General features: G+C 45.4%; 1 protein-coding gene across 1 annotated transcript in view; it reads left to right on the plus strand.

Moving 5' to 3' along the window:
- Nucleotides 1-19,315, plus strand: part of ACRBP (acrosin binding protein) — a 64,471-nt gene that overhangs the window by 15,846 nt on the left and 29,310 nt on the right. The window contains exon 3 of the mRNA XM_032802149.1: nt 6,284-6,378. Coding sequence (XP_032658040.1) covers nt 6,284-6,378 — 95 coding nt within the window. The remainder of the gene's footprint in view (nt 1-6,283; nt 6,379-19,315) is intronic.

Here is a 19,315-nt window from a genome sequence, read left to right on the forward strand (position 1 = left end):
GAGACTGCATGGCTACCTGTGCTGATGAGCTCTGTGTGGTCACCTGAGCTGATGAGAGCTCCACGCTGGCCAAACAGGAAATGATTCAAAAGTTCGCGGGGCTTTTCCTGTTTACGTGGCCAGTGCATCCGAGTTCAGATTGCTGTCCAGAGCAGTCACAGTGGTGCACCGTGGGATACCGCCTGGAGGCCAATACCGTCGATTTCCGTCCACACTAACCTTAATCCGATATATTATTATCGATTTTAGCGCTACTCCTCTCGTTGGGGAGGAGTACAGAAATTGATATAAAGAGCTCTTTATATCGATATAAAGAGCATTGTAGTGTGGACGGTACCGCGTTAAATCGACTTAACGCTGTTAAAATTGATTTAAACGCGTAGTGTAGACCAGGCCTTGGAGAGGGATCGTAACCCTGACAGGGCGGGGGCGATGCTGGAAAGATGCTGGCCTGCCACCTAGAGCCTGAGAGCATGTGGCCACCATCAGAGCAAGTGTCTGACCTGCAGCATCCCTGCAGCACAGCCAGGGCCTCGGCCTGGGACCTACAAGGAACAGACTGTGAACTGCCCCAACATTGCAGAGATGCTGTTTGTGACTTTCCCTGCCACAGAGCAGGGTGATGTGTTTCCTTTAACCTTTCCCATTTTTCCTTATTCCTTTTTAAACTAATTGTTAATTAAATAAACTGTATTGCTTTAAATCATATGTAATGATCAGTGGGTCAGGAAAGCATCCAGTGCAGAGAGAGCACCCCAGAGTGGGGACACCCTAACCCCTGACCTAGGTGACCACAGCAAGATTGGGGGTTGAGCCCCCCAGGAATCCTGGGCCCAGCCTTGTTGCGGTTACAAGGACTCTGCCAGACAGGAGAGTGGAAGGAAGTCCTCAAGGGCAGGGAGGCCTCAGATCCTTCTGTGAGTCCATTTCACCAGGGTAGTGCAGAAGCCAGGAAAGTTCCCCACAGTAGTGGGACCATTCCCCCACTTACACTTATCCAGTCTGCTGGTCATGTTACTTTCTTTCAGCCTCCCAGCTCTGCCAGTTTGTCAGTCTGTTTTTTAAGTTTCTATCAAAGTGACATTTGTCTGAACTGGGTGCCTAGGGTGATGTCTGACAGTTTAGTTCTGCAAACACCCTTTTTTGTTTGCATTTCACAGCCCTAAAGCAGTGGGTGGTGAAGACAAACTCATCGGAGGACACATGTCATTGTCACTTCCCGCTTGCTGTACATTATAGGACCGTTATCCATTATATGGCACTGTTTGCATTCTTTTACAAAATAATTTATTTCTGTGCAGTAAGCACATGTAGCAACATATCCCAGACATTTGCTTTTTTGAAGATTTCTTCTTCCACAATTCTTGCATCGCTTGTGCTTGTCTTCCTTTGCAAACTGTAGTCTTATTTAGTCTGTTTGCCATTGTTTTGCATGTGGTGTATGTCTTCCATTATTTTTAATGCTTTAAATTTTTGTATCTGTTTCTTTACTTCTTCACTGCTATAGCAGATGTCAACAGCCTGATTAAATTCCAACTCAAAACTGTGGAGGCATATGTGTTCTGACCTTCTTTTCTTGGCTGTTCAAAACTATATGATTTCTAACAAGTTCACCTGCAAGTGAGCCAAATGTGCATGATGACACTAAGTGGGACAGCCTGGCTGCATACTGGTCTAGTTTCAGTTTTATTTCGATCACAGTTACTAAAACCATACCTCTCAGATTTTATATTTCTTTTAGGCACACAGTATTTTTCCAAAGCATATAGGAGGATTTTGACAAAGCACCTAGCTATATATTCTCTTCCTGCAACTGCTAGTTGTAAATGTTGACAAATGAAGAGTCTATCTGCCTGGGAAATTTTACCAGTATAATGATATAGTGAAAGTTATATTGGTATAACTCACAGTGTGCTTATTGTTATCCCAGAACAAGACTGCCCTTTCTGGTTTAGTTTATATCACTTTCAAAGTGACAGGAGTCTCAGGTGGAGGGCTACCACGATTGGGTAAGGGGTCCCAGGTCCCAGCCATGCACGTGGGCACAAGCTCTTGACCTGCCCTGCAGGGAGTGAGATTGTGTGTGTTAGATTTAACCCTAACAAGCACCACAATTAAGAACAGAACAACACTTTTATCTAATGCGGGCAAAGCCAGGAGCAGCCCCAAGTCAAGCTCTCTAGCAGGGGTTACACAGAGTTGGGCACAGCATATAGCAAAACAGCTCTTCCCACCCCCATGGCTGGCTAGATACAGAGACTCTCTATTCTGTGCCAGTGCAATCCCCTTCCCCCTTTAGGTCAGTCCACACTCTCCATGCTCTCTGGCAAGGTGCTGGCTTGCAGGATGAGCTCAGGGTGGCATGCTGCTCGTGTGTCCCTCAGCTGTCCTGGCAGCTCCAGGCTGAGAGTTTACAAGCAGCTGGCTGTCCTCCAAGCAGCTTCCTCCTCTCACTCAGGGCTCTTCCTTCTTTGTTTTCTTTCTGAGTTTCCCAGGCTGGACTCCCAGCCCATCCCTATCCCCCATTCACTCAGCTCTTCCAGAGGTCAGAATTAATACTGTATGTTTGGTTGGAGAGGGGGAAGTGCCAGTCCACCTGATTTGTGCAAAGTAGCAGGGACTGGGAGAGGAGGGGAGCAGAGAGAAAGGAGGGAGAAGGGGAAGGTGCACTGTTGCCAGTCCCACAAGAGAAATTGGAAAAAAGTAGCTCTTTTTCTGCGCTAATGAGTATCCATGTGAGGAGTTACACTAGGGTGACCAGAAAGCAAGTATGAAAAATTGCAACAGGGAGTTGGGGGTAATAGACACCTATATAAGAAAAAGTCCCAAATATTGGGAATGTCCTTATAAAATTGGGATATCTGGTCACCCTAAGTTACACTAGTATAGCTATAGCTGTGTAATGATACCAGTCAATTTCCCTGTGTCAGAAGCCCTAAAAAGCAGCCCTTAGCCATTGCTCTGTTAAAGCCTTGTCTGCACTACAGAGTTAAATTGACTTAACTTATGTCAATGATAATAAGCTGCTTTAATTACATCAGTTTTGCATCTCCACACAATGCTCCTTGTGGTGGTAGAGTGTGTCTACTGTCGTTGCTCTTGCATCAACAGAGAGTGTTGCAGCGTGGGTAGCTATCCCACTGTGCAACTCCCACCCTCCATCACCCTCTGCCACTCAGAGCTCTGGGAGCCGGTGGCATTTTGTGCCATTTTCAACAGTCCTTGTAAACTGTGTGCTTGCCATCCCTGCCTGAGAAGCATGGATCCTGAACTGCTGACATGTCTGGTGATGTGCATGATGAAAACAACATGGCTGGTCTGCAATATTTAATGAGCTGCAAAAGAGAGGATGAATTGGTGGTGCCTGCCCTGCTGTCTCCAGTGGAAAAAAATAATTCAAGATCTCTGCTGTCATTCACGGAGCAGCTGCACATAGTGGACCGTCAGTACTGGACTTGGGAAACAAGCACTGAGTGGTGGGATCACCTCATGATGCAGGTGTGGGATGACAAGCAGTGGCTGCAGAACTTTCAGATGTGCAAAGCCTTTACTGCCATGGAATCTGCCTGTGCGGTTTAGCTCGCACCCAATCCTGTGGGTTCATTTCAAGGATATTTCCAGAATATTGAGCTACCTCACTGCTGGAAATGAGTGGTGATCGCTGTGTGGAATGTGGGATTTCCACAAAAAGTAGTTTTTAAAACTGCTACCATTGATGCTCACGCATGCGATATTCAGTGTGGCAGTTGGAAAAGTTCCCCATGGGGGTTACGAGTGAGGGCAATAAGTCGTCTTTTGCAAGGCTATTAATCTCGGCTTATTGTCCTCCTTGCTACATGGAAAAGACTTACTCTTGGTAAAATAATTTATGTTGCAGGTATATATCACGTGATTGGCTTTTGCCGAATGGTTCTCTAAACTGCAGCAGGTTGATACAGATGACACACATCCCTGTGGGATGTGCAGAGAAAGTATCTTAGGACTGCATCCTTTTCAGAAAGCTGGTCTTACAGAATGGGTTGCATGCTGGGATTTCTTTCTGTGACCGTAAGATTCAAGAGGGGTTGGAATTGTTGGTGATGAGAGCAGCTATCCCTTGCTTCCTTGTTGGATGGGGCCTTCGATGGAGAAGTGTTATTGCCTTGAGTTCTCAGCCAAGCTGTAGTGAACCCTTCAGTGTTCAACACACTCTCTTTAGTCTTATTTTTCTATTCAGATCTCCTTAGGTGATGTGTCTCCTACTGCGTTCAACATGCGCTAGTGGAAAATTGTGGCTCTGCCCGTAGCAGAGCCGAGTGAGGTAGGTGAAGTCTGTGTAATCTCTGGGTCTTATCTGGTTGTCCTTTTAGGTGTGAACATCTTAGTTAATTTTGGATTTACCTATTTGTCTTACTTCAGTTTATGCCCCCATTGGATGTTGTGGGGATGTCAAGGCTTCAGGTCCAACTTTGGTGACTATTCATAAATGATATCTTATATCACATCTTTATGTTGATGGGTCATCTTACAATAGTAATTTTGCCTCTGCTGATAACTGACTACCTTCTTTGTCACTGTTCTGGAATGGTGATGTCACAGGATTGTTATTGCATTGGGCCTCTATTAAGCTCTACAGACCCTGTTCCACTTGATGTTCATTATTTCGGCATATCTCCCATCTTTTCATTGATTTATAACTGGTTTGACTGTGTTTTTCACTTACTGTTGATGGATGGGTTTTAGTCCCTCTCATCAAGAGCTATTATTGTAATGGTTTCCCTCCCCTCCCCAATAATTTGTTTAAGTTCTCCTATGGTGCCACTGAGGGACTCCTTAATTGGTTTGTCGTACCCATATTTTTGGTCTACTTTCACCTGCCGGAGTAGCAAGCAGGTTCTTTTCTGCCGTCTACGTAAACATGCAGGCACATAAGGGAAATTTGAGTCACACATAGGCTTTGCATAAAATTGAAATTTGTATTAAAGCTAATGTTAAAAAAGTATATATTATTACTTAGAATAAGAAAAGAGTGTCTTGTAATTGATATAGTTCATATGTATTATCTTAGCAAATACAATAAGTTTGTTTTTTATGTTACTTGTTATTCTTATGTAATTCATTTATGACTTTATATCAGCAATAACTCCAAATTTTAGGTGAATAGCTTTAACAATTTACAGTTGAGATATGTAACTGAATACTTGTGGTACTTCACTCAGTTAAAAGTTTGTCATGAGATTTGATTGTTTTGATAAAAGCAAAATATATCAAATTTGTAGTGTTGATGATTGTTCCTCAAAACTTGTGAATTAGTTGGTTGTTCCATTTAGAACAATATTCAGTCCTTATGAGGAGAAGTAAACATTTCCCACCTCGTCTTCACAGAGGTCGTCAAACAGGTGGTCAAAGTAGTTCCATAAAGATGAGGCACTTCCAACAGATTGATTATAGGGAGTGTATATATGCAGCCAGGAGACTTTGCCTGAGCATTTTAACTGCAAAGAGCTCTGTAGCTTTCTAAGGGGTGCTTTTTTGGGGGACATTGGCACTACATTACATGCATTTTTCTCCACATCCAACAAACAGGTGCCCTTTGCCGTCCTTTTAATCTGTATATAGTAGGCATTTGCCGAGCAAGATTGAGGGACGTGATCATTCCCTATATTTGACATTGGTGAGGCCTCATTCTGTGAAGTATATGTGTCAGTTTTGGCCCACACTACATGGATGTGGAATAATTTGGAAAGCGTCCAGTTTCACAGGTTGCAAACAAAATGTTTTAGTTTTGGGTGCTGGCGTCTGCGTTTGACTATGTAGGAGATGACCATGTTAGGTGAGGAACTGGAATTGTTTAATTTCTGCAGAAGAGAAGAATGAGGGTTGTTGTGTTTGATAGCTGCTTTCAACTACACTGATAAGGGGTTCCAAAGAGGAAATTGATCTAGACTGTTCTCATGGTAGCAGTTGACAGACACTCAAGAAAGTAATGGTCTTCAGTTGCATGTGGGGCAGGTTTAGGTTGGATTTTATTAGGTTTAAACTATTTTCACTAGGTAGAGTGTGTGAAGCACTGGAATAGGTTACCTAGGGAGGTGGTGGAATCTCCTTCCTTAGAGGTTTTTAAGGTCAGGCAAAGCCCTGGCTAGGAGGATTTAGTTGGGGATTGGTCCTGCTTTGAGCAGGGGATTGGACTAGATGTCCTCCTGAGGTCCCTTCCAACTCTGATCTTCTGTGATTCATACACCTGTGGGCAGGGGAGTGAGTTCCCTGTTAATATTGACACCAGTTCTCACCCTGTTTCTAGGCCCTGTCTGTTCTGACCTCCCAGATGCCTCGTGGTTTCAAACCTTCTGCCAGTTTGCACATTATCGCTGCTCCAACCGCAAGTACTACACCAAGGTGAGAGGTGGGGGATTAGAACAGTGGCGGCGATGGCTTTTGGGGAGGTGGGCGGGATTATCACAGTGGAACAGAGGGTTTTTTTTGGGGGGGGGGATTATTGCAGTGAAAGGTCTGGGTTTTGGGGGCGGAGATTATTTCCGTGGAGGGGCGGGGATTTGGGGATGTGACTGGAGTCCTAGTGGGGGTCAGCTATGGTTACTAAATTAGGGCAAACTGCAAAAAGTGGGGCAGCCAAACCCCAAAAGCTGGTGGATATTCCAATACTTAGATTTACCAAGCCAGCATAAAACAGTTTTTTTATTACCTCACTGGTTATTCAAAAGTCCAAACACCAGTTCTCTTAAAGTGATCCAGCCGCAGGCCTCCATCCAGGTATTCATGTCAAATATGATGATTTCTGAAAAATCTTATTTCATCATAGAAGAGAAAATGTTCTACCAATCCCAAACACCACATTACCTCCCAGGTTAATGAATGTTTCAGATCTTACCCAAATACACGCTACAGCCAATTCTTATTAACTAAACTAAAATTTATTAAAAAAAAACAGAGTATGGTTAAAAGATCAATATACATACAGACATGAGTTTAATTCATTGAGGTGCAGATTCATAGCAGAGATGGTGAGCTTTGTAGTTGCAAAGAGTTCCTTTAGAATTCAGTTCATAGGTCATAGGCCAATGTCCAAATCTCATATTCAGGGCATACCAGCATAACTGGGACCTCAGTCTTGCGACTCAGACTTCCGCCAATGAAGTCTAAGCAGATCTGAGATGACAGAATCAGGACCCAAGGATCTTTTATACAATTTCACATCGTCTTTGACAAGTTGGGATTTGCTAGGGGAACAAAAGGTAATTAGGATGACTTTGAACGAGGTCCTTAGCTATACGAATTACCATAAGGCTATTTGCTTGTTCCTCCACCATTCATTGTACATTTCAAAGAGAGATGAATACGGAGAGATCCCATGTCTACAATTCATTTAAATGGTAGGATGTTCTTTTGACCTCTGAATTATGAGAATACAGCATAGACAGGGACTGTTGATTACATTGTGGACCCTAGTCATACATATGTAAGTACACAAAAACACAAACATCACCTTTCACATGTCCTCTGTGGGTTATTTATTTTGCAGGATGTTTAACCCTTTCTAGCCATGCGTCAAAGGGGGATTATTGCAGCAGAGAATATCATAGGATATCAGGGTTGGAAGGGACCTCAGGAGGTTATCTGGTCCAACCCTCTGCTCAAAGCAGGACCAATCCCCAACTAAATCATCCTAGCCAGAGTTTTGTCAAGCCTGACCTTAAAAACCTCTACACACCACTCCATAGGTAACGCCATTCCAGTGTCTTCATCGTTTCCTAGTTGAAATTTTTTCCTAATCCACTAACCTCCCCACTGGCAACTGGCAATTACTCCTTGTTACTGTCATCTGCACCACTGAGAACAGTTCTAGACATCTCTTTTGGCAACCCCTTTACGGGTTAGATTTGGAAAAGGCAGGCTCCCGAAGAAGCCCCCCTTTCCAAATCTTCTCTTTCTTCATCAGAACTAACATAATCCCAGGTCCTAGCCTCTTCATCATAAGTATGGTCCAGCCCAGTAATCATTTGTTGTCGCTTAGCGACTCTTTCCAATTTGTCCACATCCTCTTTAGTGTGGAGCAAAACTAGACACAGTATCCAGATGAGGCCCTCACCAATGCCGATAGAGGGGAATGATCAGTCCCGATTCGCTGCAAGTCCCTACTTATACAGCCCAAACAATAATTAGCCCTTTGGCACAAGGCACACTGTTGACCTCATATACAGCTTCTCGTCCGTAACCTTGGTCCTTTTGCAGAACGCTGCTAGCCACTCTGTCCTATCTGAGCGTGCATAGGTTCTTCATCCTAAATGCAGGATTCTGCACTCGTCCTTGCAACTCCAGATTTTTGCCCAATTCTCTAATTGTCTAGTCTCTGTTATCTTATCCTACCTCCAGCATTACACTCCAGTTAGTAGTCATCTGCAACTGCTAGGGTGCATCCACGCTCATCCCCAAGATCATTAATGAATATAGAGCAAAACTGACCCAGGCAACCTTTGGTGTCCTCTTGAATACATGCCAACTAGACTAGCATCATTGTCACTACTTTGACCCGAGTTTTCCATACTCAGCTTTCTCACCGATAGTCATTCATCCAGCCCATGAATTACTTACTGCCTGCAAGAAATTGTGGGAGCCCATACAAAAGCTTTGCTGAGTCAAGGAATAAATGTCCATTGCTTTCCCCTCATCACAGTGTAGGGCTATCTTCACCCTCCTGCTTTCCGGTCCTATCTACGCTATGAACAGAGAGCAAAATACCAAGTCCAAAGGCGGAAACATTTGATATTTATTGGTGAACTCCAGAGCATGATTCCAGTTCCTTCTAGCGCCTCCCTTCCCAGCTCTGGACCCACAGAGCTGCGTGTCCCGGTTCCTGTCCCATTCCCCTGTTAGCAAACAGAAAATCCCAATCCTCATTCCAGCCGTTTCCATTTCCCTTTTACGTTTCTATTGACCTGCAACATATAAGTAACCTGAGTTTGCTTAGCTATCCTAACACGTTTAGAAATCTTACTACCAATCCTAATATACTGTAAATGTTTATTATAACCAATTTATTCTACACCCTATTGTTACACGCCATGCAAAATTAATCTATACATAGACTGAACGAATCACAACCAGACAGAGACCATGCAAACCAAACATACAAAACATACAGAAATGAGGATTTGCAAACTGCATCATAAGACATAGGGATCTCGCGGTCATTGATAAGTGCAGTGCTTGCCAAGACGGATGCTTACAAACTAATCCATTTACATCATTTAGGCTCTTCCTTCTCTGGAGGTGATAGGAATACAGCACAGGATTGTATTTTAATACCCAATAGCACCTTATTTTCATTAAATACGTTGGATAGTGGATGTGACATACACCTCTCAGTTATGGCGCCAACTACATTTTAGCCGAAGGCTTAGCGCGTCATCAGTAGAGAAGGCCATTTACAACAGAAGTGATCTTGATTCTCGTCTTTTATACCTCTATAACTGCTCAGTGGATAGATACACCTAAATCTTTAGTAGATAGGCCTTTCAGACAGCCTAATTCTGTAACCAAGCAACAGAGCCAGTTCTCTATGCACAGTGTCCGATTTTATGAGGATATCTGATTTGGGATCTCTCTCCATAGGCAACTATACCCCACCTCTGTCCGATTTGAAACACTTGCTTCTTGTTCAGCCTAGTTTGCTCATCAATGAAGGCATTAGGTAGTCAGATGACTTGCCTGTGTGAATCCGCATTGCGTTTGCGTAACTTCCTCTCCTCTAATGCTCAGAATGATCTTTGAGGACCTGTCCCATGATTTTCCAGGACTGGGTGAGGCCGATTGACAGTGGTTCCCCGGATCTCCTCCTTCCCTTTTTTTAAGATGGCATCATTAGCCTTTTCTCAGTCACCCGGTCCTCCCCGATCCCATGAGTTTCAAAGATAATGGCCAATGGTCTGCAATCACATGTGCACTCTTAGTACGCTGGTGCAGCACATCCGGCCCCATGGATCGTTGCTCACCCAGCTTTCTATAGCCGAACCACTTCTTTTCCACAGAGGTGGTCACCTCCTCCCTATGCTTGCTGCTCAGGCAGCAGTCTGGGAACTGCGCCGGTCATGAAGACAGAGGCAAAAAAGAATTGAGTACATAGCTTTCCTCTCCTCTGTCACTAGTTGCCTCCCATTCAGTAACGGCCCAGCTTTCCCCGACCACCTTCTTCTTGCTACATACTATAGAAATCCTTCTTGTTATTCTTAACCCTTGCTAATGCAACTCCAAGGTGATTGGCCTTCTGATTCACTCTCATGCCCTGAGCAATATTTTATACTCCCCCTGTTCTTTGCCAAGCTTCTACTCTTGTAAGCTTCTTGGTGTAAGATCAGCAAGGATTTCACAGTTAAGCAAGTGGCACTTGCCATATTACTATTTTTCTACACATCAAGTGTTTGTTCCTGCAACCTCAGTAAGCATTCCTAAATACAGCCAGTCTTCCTGACTCTTTCCCTGTATTGTTATTCTCTCAGGTACCTGCCCATCATTCCCTGAGGAGTCAAAGTTGCTTTTCTGAAGTCCAGGTCTGTATCTGCTGCTCTCCTTCTTCCTTTGTCAGGATCCTGAACTCAACCATTCTATGGTCACTGCCTCCCGGGTCCCATTACACTCTCGCTTCCTACAATTCTCCTGTTGTGAGCGCAGGTCAAGAGGCTCTGCCTCTAGTTGTTCCTCCAGCACTGAACAGGAATTGTCCCTCACTTTCCAAAGTTCATGGATTATCTGTGCACCACTGTATGCTCTCCAGCTATAACAGGGGGCATTGAAGTCTCCCATTGAGAACCAGGGCTGTAATCTAGTAACCTCTGTTAGTTTGCCGGAGAACACTCGTCCACCTCATCCCCTGGTCTGGTGGCTAAGCAGACTCCCACCATGACATCACTCTTTGCTCACATTAAACTTAATCAGAGACTGTCAGCGTTTTCTGCAGTTTGATACTGAGCTTGAAATCATACTGCTCTCTTACATACAGTGCAACTCCCCAACCTTTTCTGCCCTGCCTGTCCTTCCTGAACAGTTTATATCCATCCATGACAGGACTCCAGTCATGTGAGTTACCCCACCAAGTCTCTGTTATTCCAGTCACATCATCATTCCTTGACCGTGCCAGGATTTCCAGTTCTCCCTGCTTGTTTCCCTGGTTTCTTGCATTTGTATATAGGCACTTAAGACAACTCGCTGATCGTCCTGTTTTCTCAGTATGAGACAGGAGTCCTCCCCTCTTGCGCTTCCTCCTGGTATCCCACTTACCTCAGGGCTTTGGTCTCCTTCCCCCAGTGAACCTAGTTTAAAGCCCTCCTCACTAGGTTAGCCAGCCTGCTTGCGAAGATGCTCTTCCCACTCTTCGTTAGGTGGAGTCCGTCTTTGCCTAGCAGTCCTCCTTCCACCATCCCATGGTCAAAGAAACCAAAGCCTTCTCTCCGACATCACCTTCATAGCCATTCGTTAACTTCAACAATTTGCTGGTCTCTACCGTCCACAGGGAGGATGGACAAGAACTCCACTTACGCCTCAAACTCCTTTATCCTTCTTCCCAGAGCCACGTAGTCTGAAGTGACCTGCTCAAAGTCATTCTTGGCAGCATCATTGGTGCGCATGTGGAGAAGCAGGAAGGGGTAGCCATCCGAGGGCTTGATGAGTCTCTGCGGTCTCTCCGTCACATCGTGAATCCTAGCTCCAGGCAAGCAGCACACTTCTCGGTTTTCCCAGTAGGGACGGCAGATAGATGACACAGTCCCCCTTAGGATGGAATCCCCAACCACTACCACCCACCTCCTTCTCTTGAGACGGTGGTTGTGGAACCCCCATCCCTTGGACAATGCATCTCATGCCTTCCAATCACTGCAGTCTCCTTCTGCTCCCTTCCCTCAGCTGTATCATCTAGTCCACTCTCTGCATTAGTACCTGTGGAGAATCTGCATTGCTGGTACATGGATGCTCCTCTTTCTTCTTCTGGAGGTCACATGCTGCCAATTTTATTCACTCTCCTTCTGTCCCCGCTGCACAGCCTGCTCTGAATCTTCGGAACGTGTGCCCACAGAAGCATATCCTGACATCTGTCCAGGAAATCTTCATTTTCTCGTATGCAACACAGGGTTGATACTTGTTTCTCCAGTCCTTGAACTGTCCCTTCCAATATGGAGACCACTTGTACTTTGTACAGACAAAGTCGCTTCTGTCCTGTGAAGAAAGACAAATATGTCACATCCTGTGCAGGTCACAACAGCTGATCACTCCCCATCCATATCACCTTCCTTCTCAGAGCTTCCTCAGCTGTTGCAATTACTTCTCAGAGAAGCCTGTAAGATGAAAGCTACCCTCCACTCAATTAATCAGGCCCACTCAAGGCCCACCTGGAACAAAGCACTCCCATTTCACAGTTTTCAAACAATGAAGCACACGGTCAAACTGACAAACTGTCCCCGCAACAGATACTCAGATACTCAGCCCCCCTAATGCAGCACTTAGCATAGTTCCTCTCAGACAGATCCCAGTCAAACTCCCTCTGTTAGCCTCCGCTGTTCGCTGCTCAGCTGGGGATTTGGGGGGATTATTGGAATGGAGAAATGGGGATTTGGGGGGATTATTGCAGCGGAGGTGTTAAGGCTGATTCCCCACTCTGGCACTTCGAGTGCAGAAGGAGGGGGCCCACAAGGACTCTAAAAATTAATACAGACCACTCCAGGCTTGGATTTAACTCCCAAGGTTACAGCTTTTCTCTGACCTTGGATTGGTAGATGCTGCCACCACCCAAGTGCAAAACCCCTTTGAGAACCCAGGAAGGCTCACTTGGGAATTCCTTCCTGTGGGGCATCCTCAAGCATCCCCCCCCGGAAGAGCTCAGAAGAAAAACAAAGGACATCAGCTGTTGCCACCGGCTAATTAAACAAATGTGCACAAACCTCTTAGGACACACAAATGCAATTCTAGTTCTTAAAAAAAGGTAAATTTTATTAATTTTTTTTAAAAAAGAAAATACAGCTGGGATTTAGGTTTTTGCTAGATTAAAAAAAACAAACAAAAAACCCCATACAATTACAAGGATTAAGCATCAAGATTAGCTCTCCTGAGGTCCAGTTTAAAGTTAGAAGCAAAACAAAAGCACCTAGGGTTAGTACAGAGGAATCCACAAGCCATAAATAAATAAAAGGGATAAACCTAATTGCGTCTTCCTAGACATTTCCTGATCTACTTAGCTATCTGGATGTAAGCGTGTGGGACTCATCCCCTCAGCACCTCCTGCTGGTTGTCTCAGGGAATTAGCTCTCCAGCCTCCAGACCGCCCTCTGCAGGCCTGTGTCCCGCTGCCGTTGGGTGCCCACGTCCCTCCCTGGACTTCAGTTCCCCATTATCTGGAGCGCTACCCCCTGGCAGTACACCCCTCATTCTCAGGGTCTCCTCTCCCCAGGGAACCCCCACCCACTCTCCCTGCCTCACCTCAGTCATAGGTTTCTGCCAGTCACCAACTCGCCCCGCACCCTGTGACAGACTGCAGTGTCAGCCACTCATCATAGGCAAGGTTGGGTCTGGACCTGATGCCTCTCTCTGCAACCCAGTGCCTCTATGGAGCCTGGGCAAGGCCCTGCAGCCTAGGGAGTTGCCAACCTGGAGCTCCCCAGCCCCTCTGGCCCTTCCCCAGCCCTACCTTACTCTAGGCACCTTGAGCTTCCCAGCAGGCAGACCACCCCCTGTCTCTGAAGCAGAGAGACACTCTGTCTGAGCTCCAGCCTAGCAGCCCCCTTTATAGGGCCAGCTGCGGCCTGATTGATGCGTGGCCCCAGCTGTGGCTCCTTCCCCAATCAGTCCGGGTTTCCCATATCCTAGCCCTCACCAAAGGCTGTTTTAAGCCCTTCAGGGCAGGAGCGGGTGACCACCCCGCTACTCTGGAGTTTTAGATGAGTAGTTTCTAGGTATGATAGTGATAATTTTTCATACCCGGCCCAAGCTTCTCACAGCATAACTGCTCCCTGTCTGCCTCTCCCCCAGAACAACAACAGCCAGACAAAAGGGAAGTCTTGTTTCAGTTCTAGCCTTCCCATTGGCTCTTTTGACTCACTTCCTTTTACCTATGCTTAGCAGTGAGACTTTTTAACCCTTTACAGGTAGAGCAATTAGAGAATAGCCACTGAGAGGGATTTTATAGCTACTGGCTGGCTGGGTGTCCATAAAAGGGAGCTATCCCCCTTCATTTATCACAGGAGAATATGGAGGTTTGGGGAGATTATTGCAGTAAGGGAATTGAGGGGATTATTGCAGCGGAGGGAAGGGGATTTGAGGGATTATCACAGTGGAGCAGAGGGTTTTAGGGAGCTATTGCAGTGGGAGGGAGTGGATTCAGGGGGATTATCTCAGTAGAGAGAAGGAGTTTCGAGGAATTATTGCAGTGGAGGAGAGGTGTTTGGGAAGGATTATAGCGAGGAGGGGAGTGCTTTGTGGGGAATTAAGATAATGGGGAGAAGGGTGTTTGGGGGGATCATCTCAGCGGGAGAGGAGTATCAGTGGGATTATTGTGGAGGAGGTGAGGATCTTTGAGGGGAATTATCACATGGGAAGGGAGAGGGGTTTTGAGGGGATTATCGCAATGGTGGGGAGAAGATTCCAGGGAATTATTGCAGTAAAGGGGAGGGGTTATGGGGGAATTGTTGCAGTGGAGTGGAGAAATTTGGAGGGGATTATCACTGTGGGGGAGAGGGAGAGATTATTGCAGTGAAGAGGAGGAGTTTGAAGGATTATTGCTGTGTAGGGGAGGGGCTTGAGAGGACTTTGTAGCGGAGGGGGATTTCAAGGGGATTATCACAATGAAAAGTGATGGCTTCTGTGAATATTATCACTGGAAAAGAGGGGCTTCGGGGAGAGTTATTGGAGGGGCAGGATTCGGGGGCAAATTATTGGAGGAGAGGGATTTCAAGGGCATTATCACAACAGAGGGGAGGGTGTTTGCAGGGGGATTATTGCAGTGGAATGGAAGGGTTTGGAGAGAAGGGTCTTAAAGGGGATAATCACAGTGGAGAGGGGAGGGTTGTGGGGATTATCCTAGTGGAGGGGAGAAAGTATTGGGGAGATGAATGCAGTGGAGGCCCTTGACGGGGATTATCACAGAGGAGGGAAGGGGATGGGATTCTGGCAAGAGGGGAGAGGTTTCAGAGGGATTATTGCAGTGGAGGGGAGGGTGTTCAAAGGGGAATAGTGCACTTGAGGGGAGGCGTTTCAAGGGCATTATTATTGCATTGGAAAGGAGGGTTTTCAAGGTGATCATCACAGTGGAGGTGGGGGGTTTGGGGGGGATTTTCATTGTGGAGGGGTAGACGTTGTGAGGATTATTGAAATGAAGTTTTGGGGTTTGAAGAGGGTTGTTACAGAGGAGGGGAGGGGTTTCAGGGAGGATTAATTCAATGGAGGGGATGAGATTCCAGGGGTTATGACGGTGAATGCGTTTTGGAAGAATTATCTCATTGGAAAGAAGGGTTTTCAAGGGGATTATTGCAATGTGGGGAGGGTTTGGGGACAGATTATTGTAGAAGAGGGGAAGGTTGTGGTTTCAGGGGAGATTATCGCAATGGAGGGGAGGGCCTTCAGGGGAATTATTTTAATAGAGGGCAGGGGTTTCAATGGGAATGTCATAGTGGAAGGGAGGTGTGTTGGGTTCCCTGGTGTGCAGTCTGGAGCAGGGGTACCGCTGAGCCCCCTGTCTCACCAACCTGGGCTCCCTCTCACATTGTTATGCTGTGACTAGCTGCAGTCCTCTCCAGGTACTGCACTTCAGGTACACAGCCATCTACAGGCAGGGACACCCCCTGCTGAGTTACATGAATATTTTTCTTATCCCCACTTACGAACTAACAATAGAGAGGCTCCAGCCAGCCCCCAGCTATCCAGCCAAGGATCCCAGAGCTGGTTAAAATTTTTTCCTTAATATGTAAAAGTCTTGTAGTTTACATACTTAGTAGTATATGTAAAGGTGCATGTGTTGTATTAATCTGTTTAATCTAAAGTTCTAGGAAGAAATCACCGCCAGTGAAGTTTCCCACTGTCTGTGATTTGGGGGGCGTGTCATAAACAGATAGCTAAGGGTTAATGTTTCTTTTACCTGTAAAGGGTTAACAACGGGACAAAACCTGACAGAAGAGACAATTGGGAAACGGATTTTCAAAGGCTCAGAGAGGAATTTGGGGTCTGTGTCTTTGTCTCGTATCTCTAGTGCTCTCTCAATATAGCTGTATCTCTATTCTCCATTGAGAGTGCTCTCTCTCAGCTCTTAAGCTTCTGTTTCCAAAGTAAGTACAAAGGTTAAAAACATAGGCTATATGTCTGTTTGGTTTATTGTATCATGTTTGAGTTGCTGAATGTTTTATATTGTTTATTTCATTGAATAACAGTTATTATGTTTTCTTTAAGGCAATTGACCTGATATGTCTCTTGATACAGAGACCATTTATGGTCTTTTCTTTCTTGTTTATATTAAGCTTTCCTGTTTTAGAACTGGATTTTTTGAGTGGAGACTCAGGGGATGAGGCGTGCAGTTCACCAGGGAACTGGGTAAGAGGGAAGAGGAGGAGGGAGGTAAGATTGTCTCTCTGTTTTGTATCAGGAGTTAAGTACAGTCATTCTAGGTACCAGGGCGGGGAACATCTGGAAGTAAGAGGCGAAGGGAGTGGGTATTTGTTGTGAGACTTTAGGGCTCGAGTTTGGGTCCAGGAAGTTTGGGGAGACCAGAGTGAGGCAGGCACTGATTCCTGTCTGGTGGCAGCGCTATAAGATCCAAGCTGGTAATTAAGCTTGGAGGTTTCATGCTAGCAACTTATTTTCTGAACTCTAAGGTTCAGATCTGAGTAGGAAAGCTATGACACCTGGTCAAAAGCCTAACCAGTATAAATTGATTAACCAGTCCACCCCTTCTACAAAGGAAAGTGGACGTGCACCAGCTCTTGTTCCTGAGCAGATTCCCCAACCACTTCAAACAACACACTGTTTTAGGTAAAATATAAAAACAGATTTATTAACTACAGAAAGATAGATTTTAAGTGATTATAAGTGGCATGCATAGAGATCAAAGCTAAGACATAAAAGTAAAACTGCAATCTGAGTTCTATAATCTGGACATGAGTTGAATCAAACAATGTCTCACCCTAATGGTATTGTTCTTTAAGGCACAGGTTGGGATTCTCCTTCCCAGCCTGGGACCACCTCCCCAGTTCAGTCTTTGTTCTACAGACCTATTTGCAATTGCTGAGTTGTGGGGGGAAGGAGGCCAAGCGACGATGTCACTTCCCCTTTTACAGCTTCTTCCAGCCTTCTGGAAAGATCCGTTGCTATGATGTGAATCAAACAGTCTCCATTGCCTACATGCTATCTGTGAGAAGTCTCTATTATATACGGTACCTGGGACAGTCCCTGTGAGTGTATGTTCCCCTTAATGGGCCATCATCTGTTTCTGGCTGCCCTATTGTTGTACCTGAAAGGCTGGTTGTGGGCATTTCCAATGTCATAACACATTTCAGTAACACACACATAGCAAAACTTCATAACTCCACATACAATGATAGCATGTACAATCCAACAGGATATTAATGTTCAACAGATCAAGACTTTCAAAGTGATACTTCACAAGGCATACTTTGTGCAAAACATATCATAAGCATGTCACCGTGGTAACTATGTGGGTGCCAGGGTGTTGCTTTGAGGCACAGAGTGTCACAAGAGGGTCTTAAAGGTGATTATTGCTGTGGAGGGAATGGGTTTCAAGGGGATTATCACAGTGGAGGTGTGGGGTTTCAGGAGGATTGTTGCAGTGGAGTGGGGCTAGGGGGCATTACAATGGTTCAGGGATGGATTATCTCAGTGGAGGGATGGGGTTTCAAAGGGATTATCACAGTGGAGAAGAGATGGTGTGGTGGTGGTTATTGCATCAGAAGGGAAGGTGTGACATACCAGGGGTACAATTCACCCTACTGGGCGCCTTTTTCACCCCTGTCCCATAACCTGGGGTGCCCTTTACAATGCCTTGCTGCTGCAGCCTCCAACCTGGACTGCTCACACTCTCCAGCATGTAAGTCACTCCCAGCCATGTCTGTGCGTGTGCTGCAGCCAGCCTGCCACACCTTGGCTTTTACCAGCCTTGGTTATACTGCAGGGTGATCCCAACACAACACTAGTATTAGATTTCTCCCCCCCGAGACATATGTCCTGTACTGCCCAGTCCTCTCCTGGACAGTACAAATATATTAAGTCCACTATTTCTTTAAGGGAATAATATGCACATAACTTGTTACTCCCAAATGGAGTTACCCAGATACTTCATCTTGAACACACTGGATTAGATAAAACACTAAAACAAGTTTATTAACTACAAAGACAGAGATTTTAAGTGAGTACAAGGAGTGAGGTATAGAAGTCAGAAATGGTTACAAGAAAAATGAAGATAAAACACTTTCTAGTGTCTAGCTTAACAAACTATATTAGATTCAAAGCAAAGTTTTCTCACAACTTGCTTTCAGCAGTCTTACTGACATCTCTTTAGGTCAGGACCCCCACCCCTGAATCCAATTGCTGTTTTCTTTGTCTGATCAGGTGCAGTGAATGCAATAGGCAGGGAGAGAGTGGGGGTGCTTTGGGGTGTTTCTCCTTCCTTTTTATCATTTCGGTCTCCCTCTTGAAAAACATTTCCAGCAGAGATCCAGGAGCCAAAAAGTCTATGTGGAAGGATATTTCCTGCTGTCCCCCCCGTCCCCCCGTTTGGAGTTCATTTGTTCCCCCTCTCTGCATGATGACTCTGTTTACTGCTTAAATGTACATTAAAGCATGCACACATTCCTTCTTTTGCTTTGGGCAGACCTGACTTCTGCCTGGGCAGGGCTGTGAGGTTTGGAACAAGGGTTAATAATAGCATACAGAGAAATCTTATGACTTCACACAAAGTATTGCCACACATATGTTACCAGGACAATACTAACCAGCAAATAATGAGGTTTTTTCAAATGCTACCTTACAAGGCATAGTTTGTACAAAGGTTATTACTATAGTGTGTAGGGTGTGAATAGTCAAGGGTTGGGGCTTGTTGGGGGATTGTCACAGTGGACGGGAGGCATTTCTTGGGGGATTATTTCAGTGGAGGGGAAGAATTTGAGAGGTTATGGCAGGGGAGGGGCTTGGGAAGGATTATTGAATTGGAAAGAAGGGGTTTCACAGGAATTATTGTGATGTAGGGGAGGGGTTTCTGGGGAGATTTTTCACAGTGGATGGTAGGGATTTGGGTGGATTATAAAGTGGAGGGGTTGACATTTTGGGGAGATTA

Source organism: Chelonoidis abingdonii, chromosome 1 (assembly GCF_003597395.2).
Source record: "Chelonoidis abingdonii isolate Lonesome George chromosome 1, CheloAbing_2.0, whole genome shotgun sequence".
Classification (NCBI taxonomy): domain Eukaryota; kingdom Metazoa; phylum Chordata; order Testudines; family Testudinidae; genus Chelonoidis; species Chelonoidis abingdonii.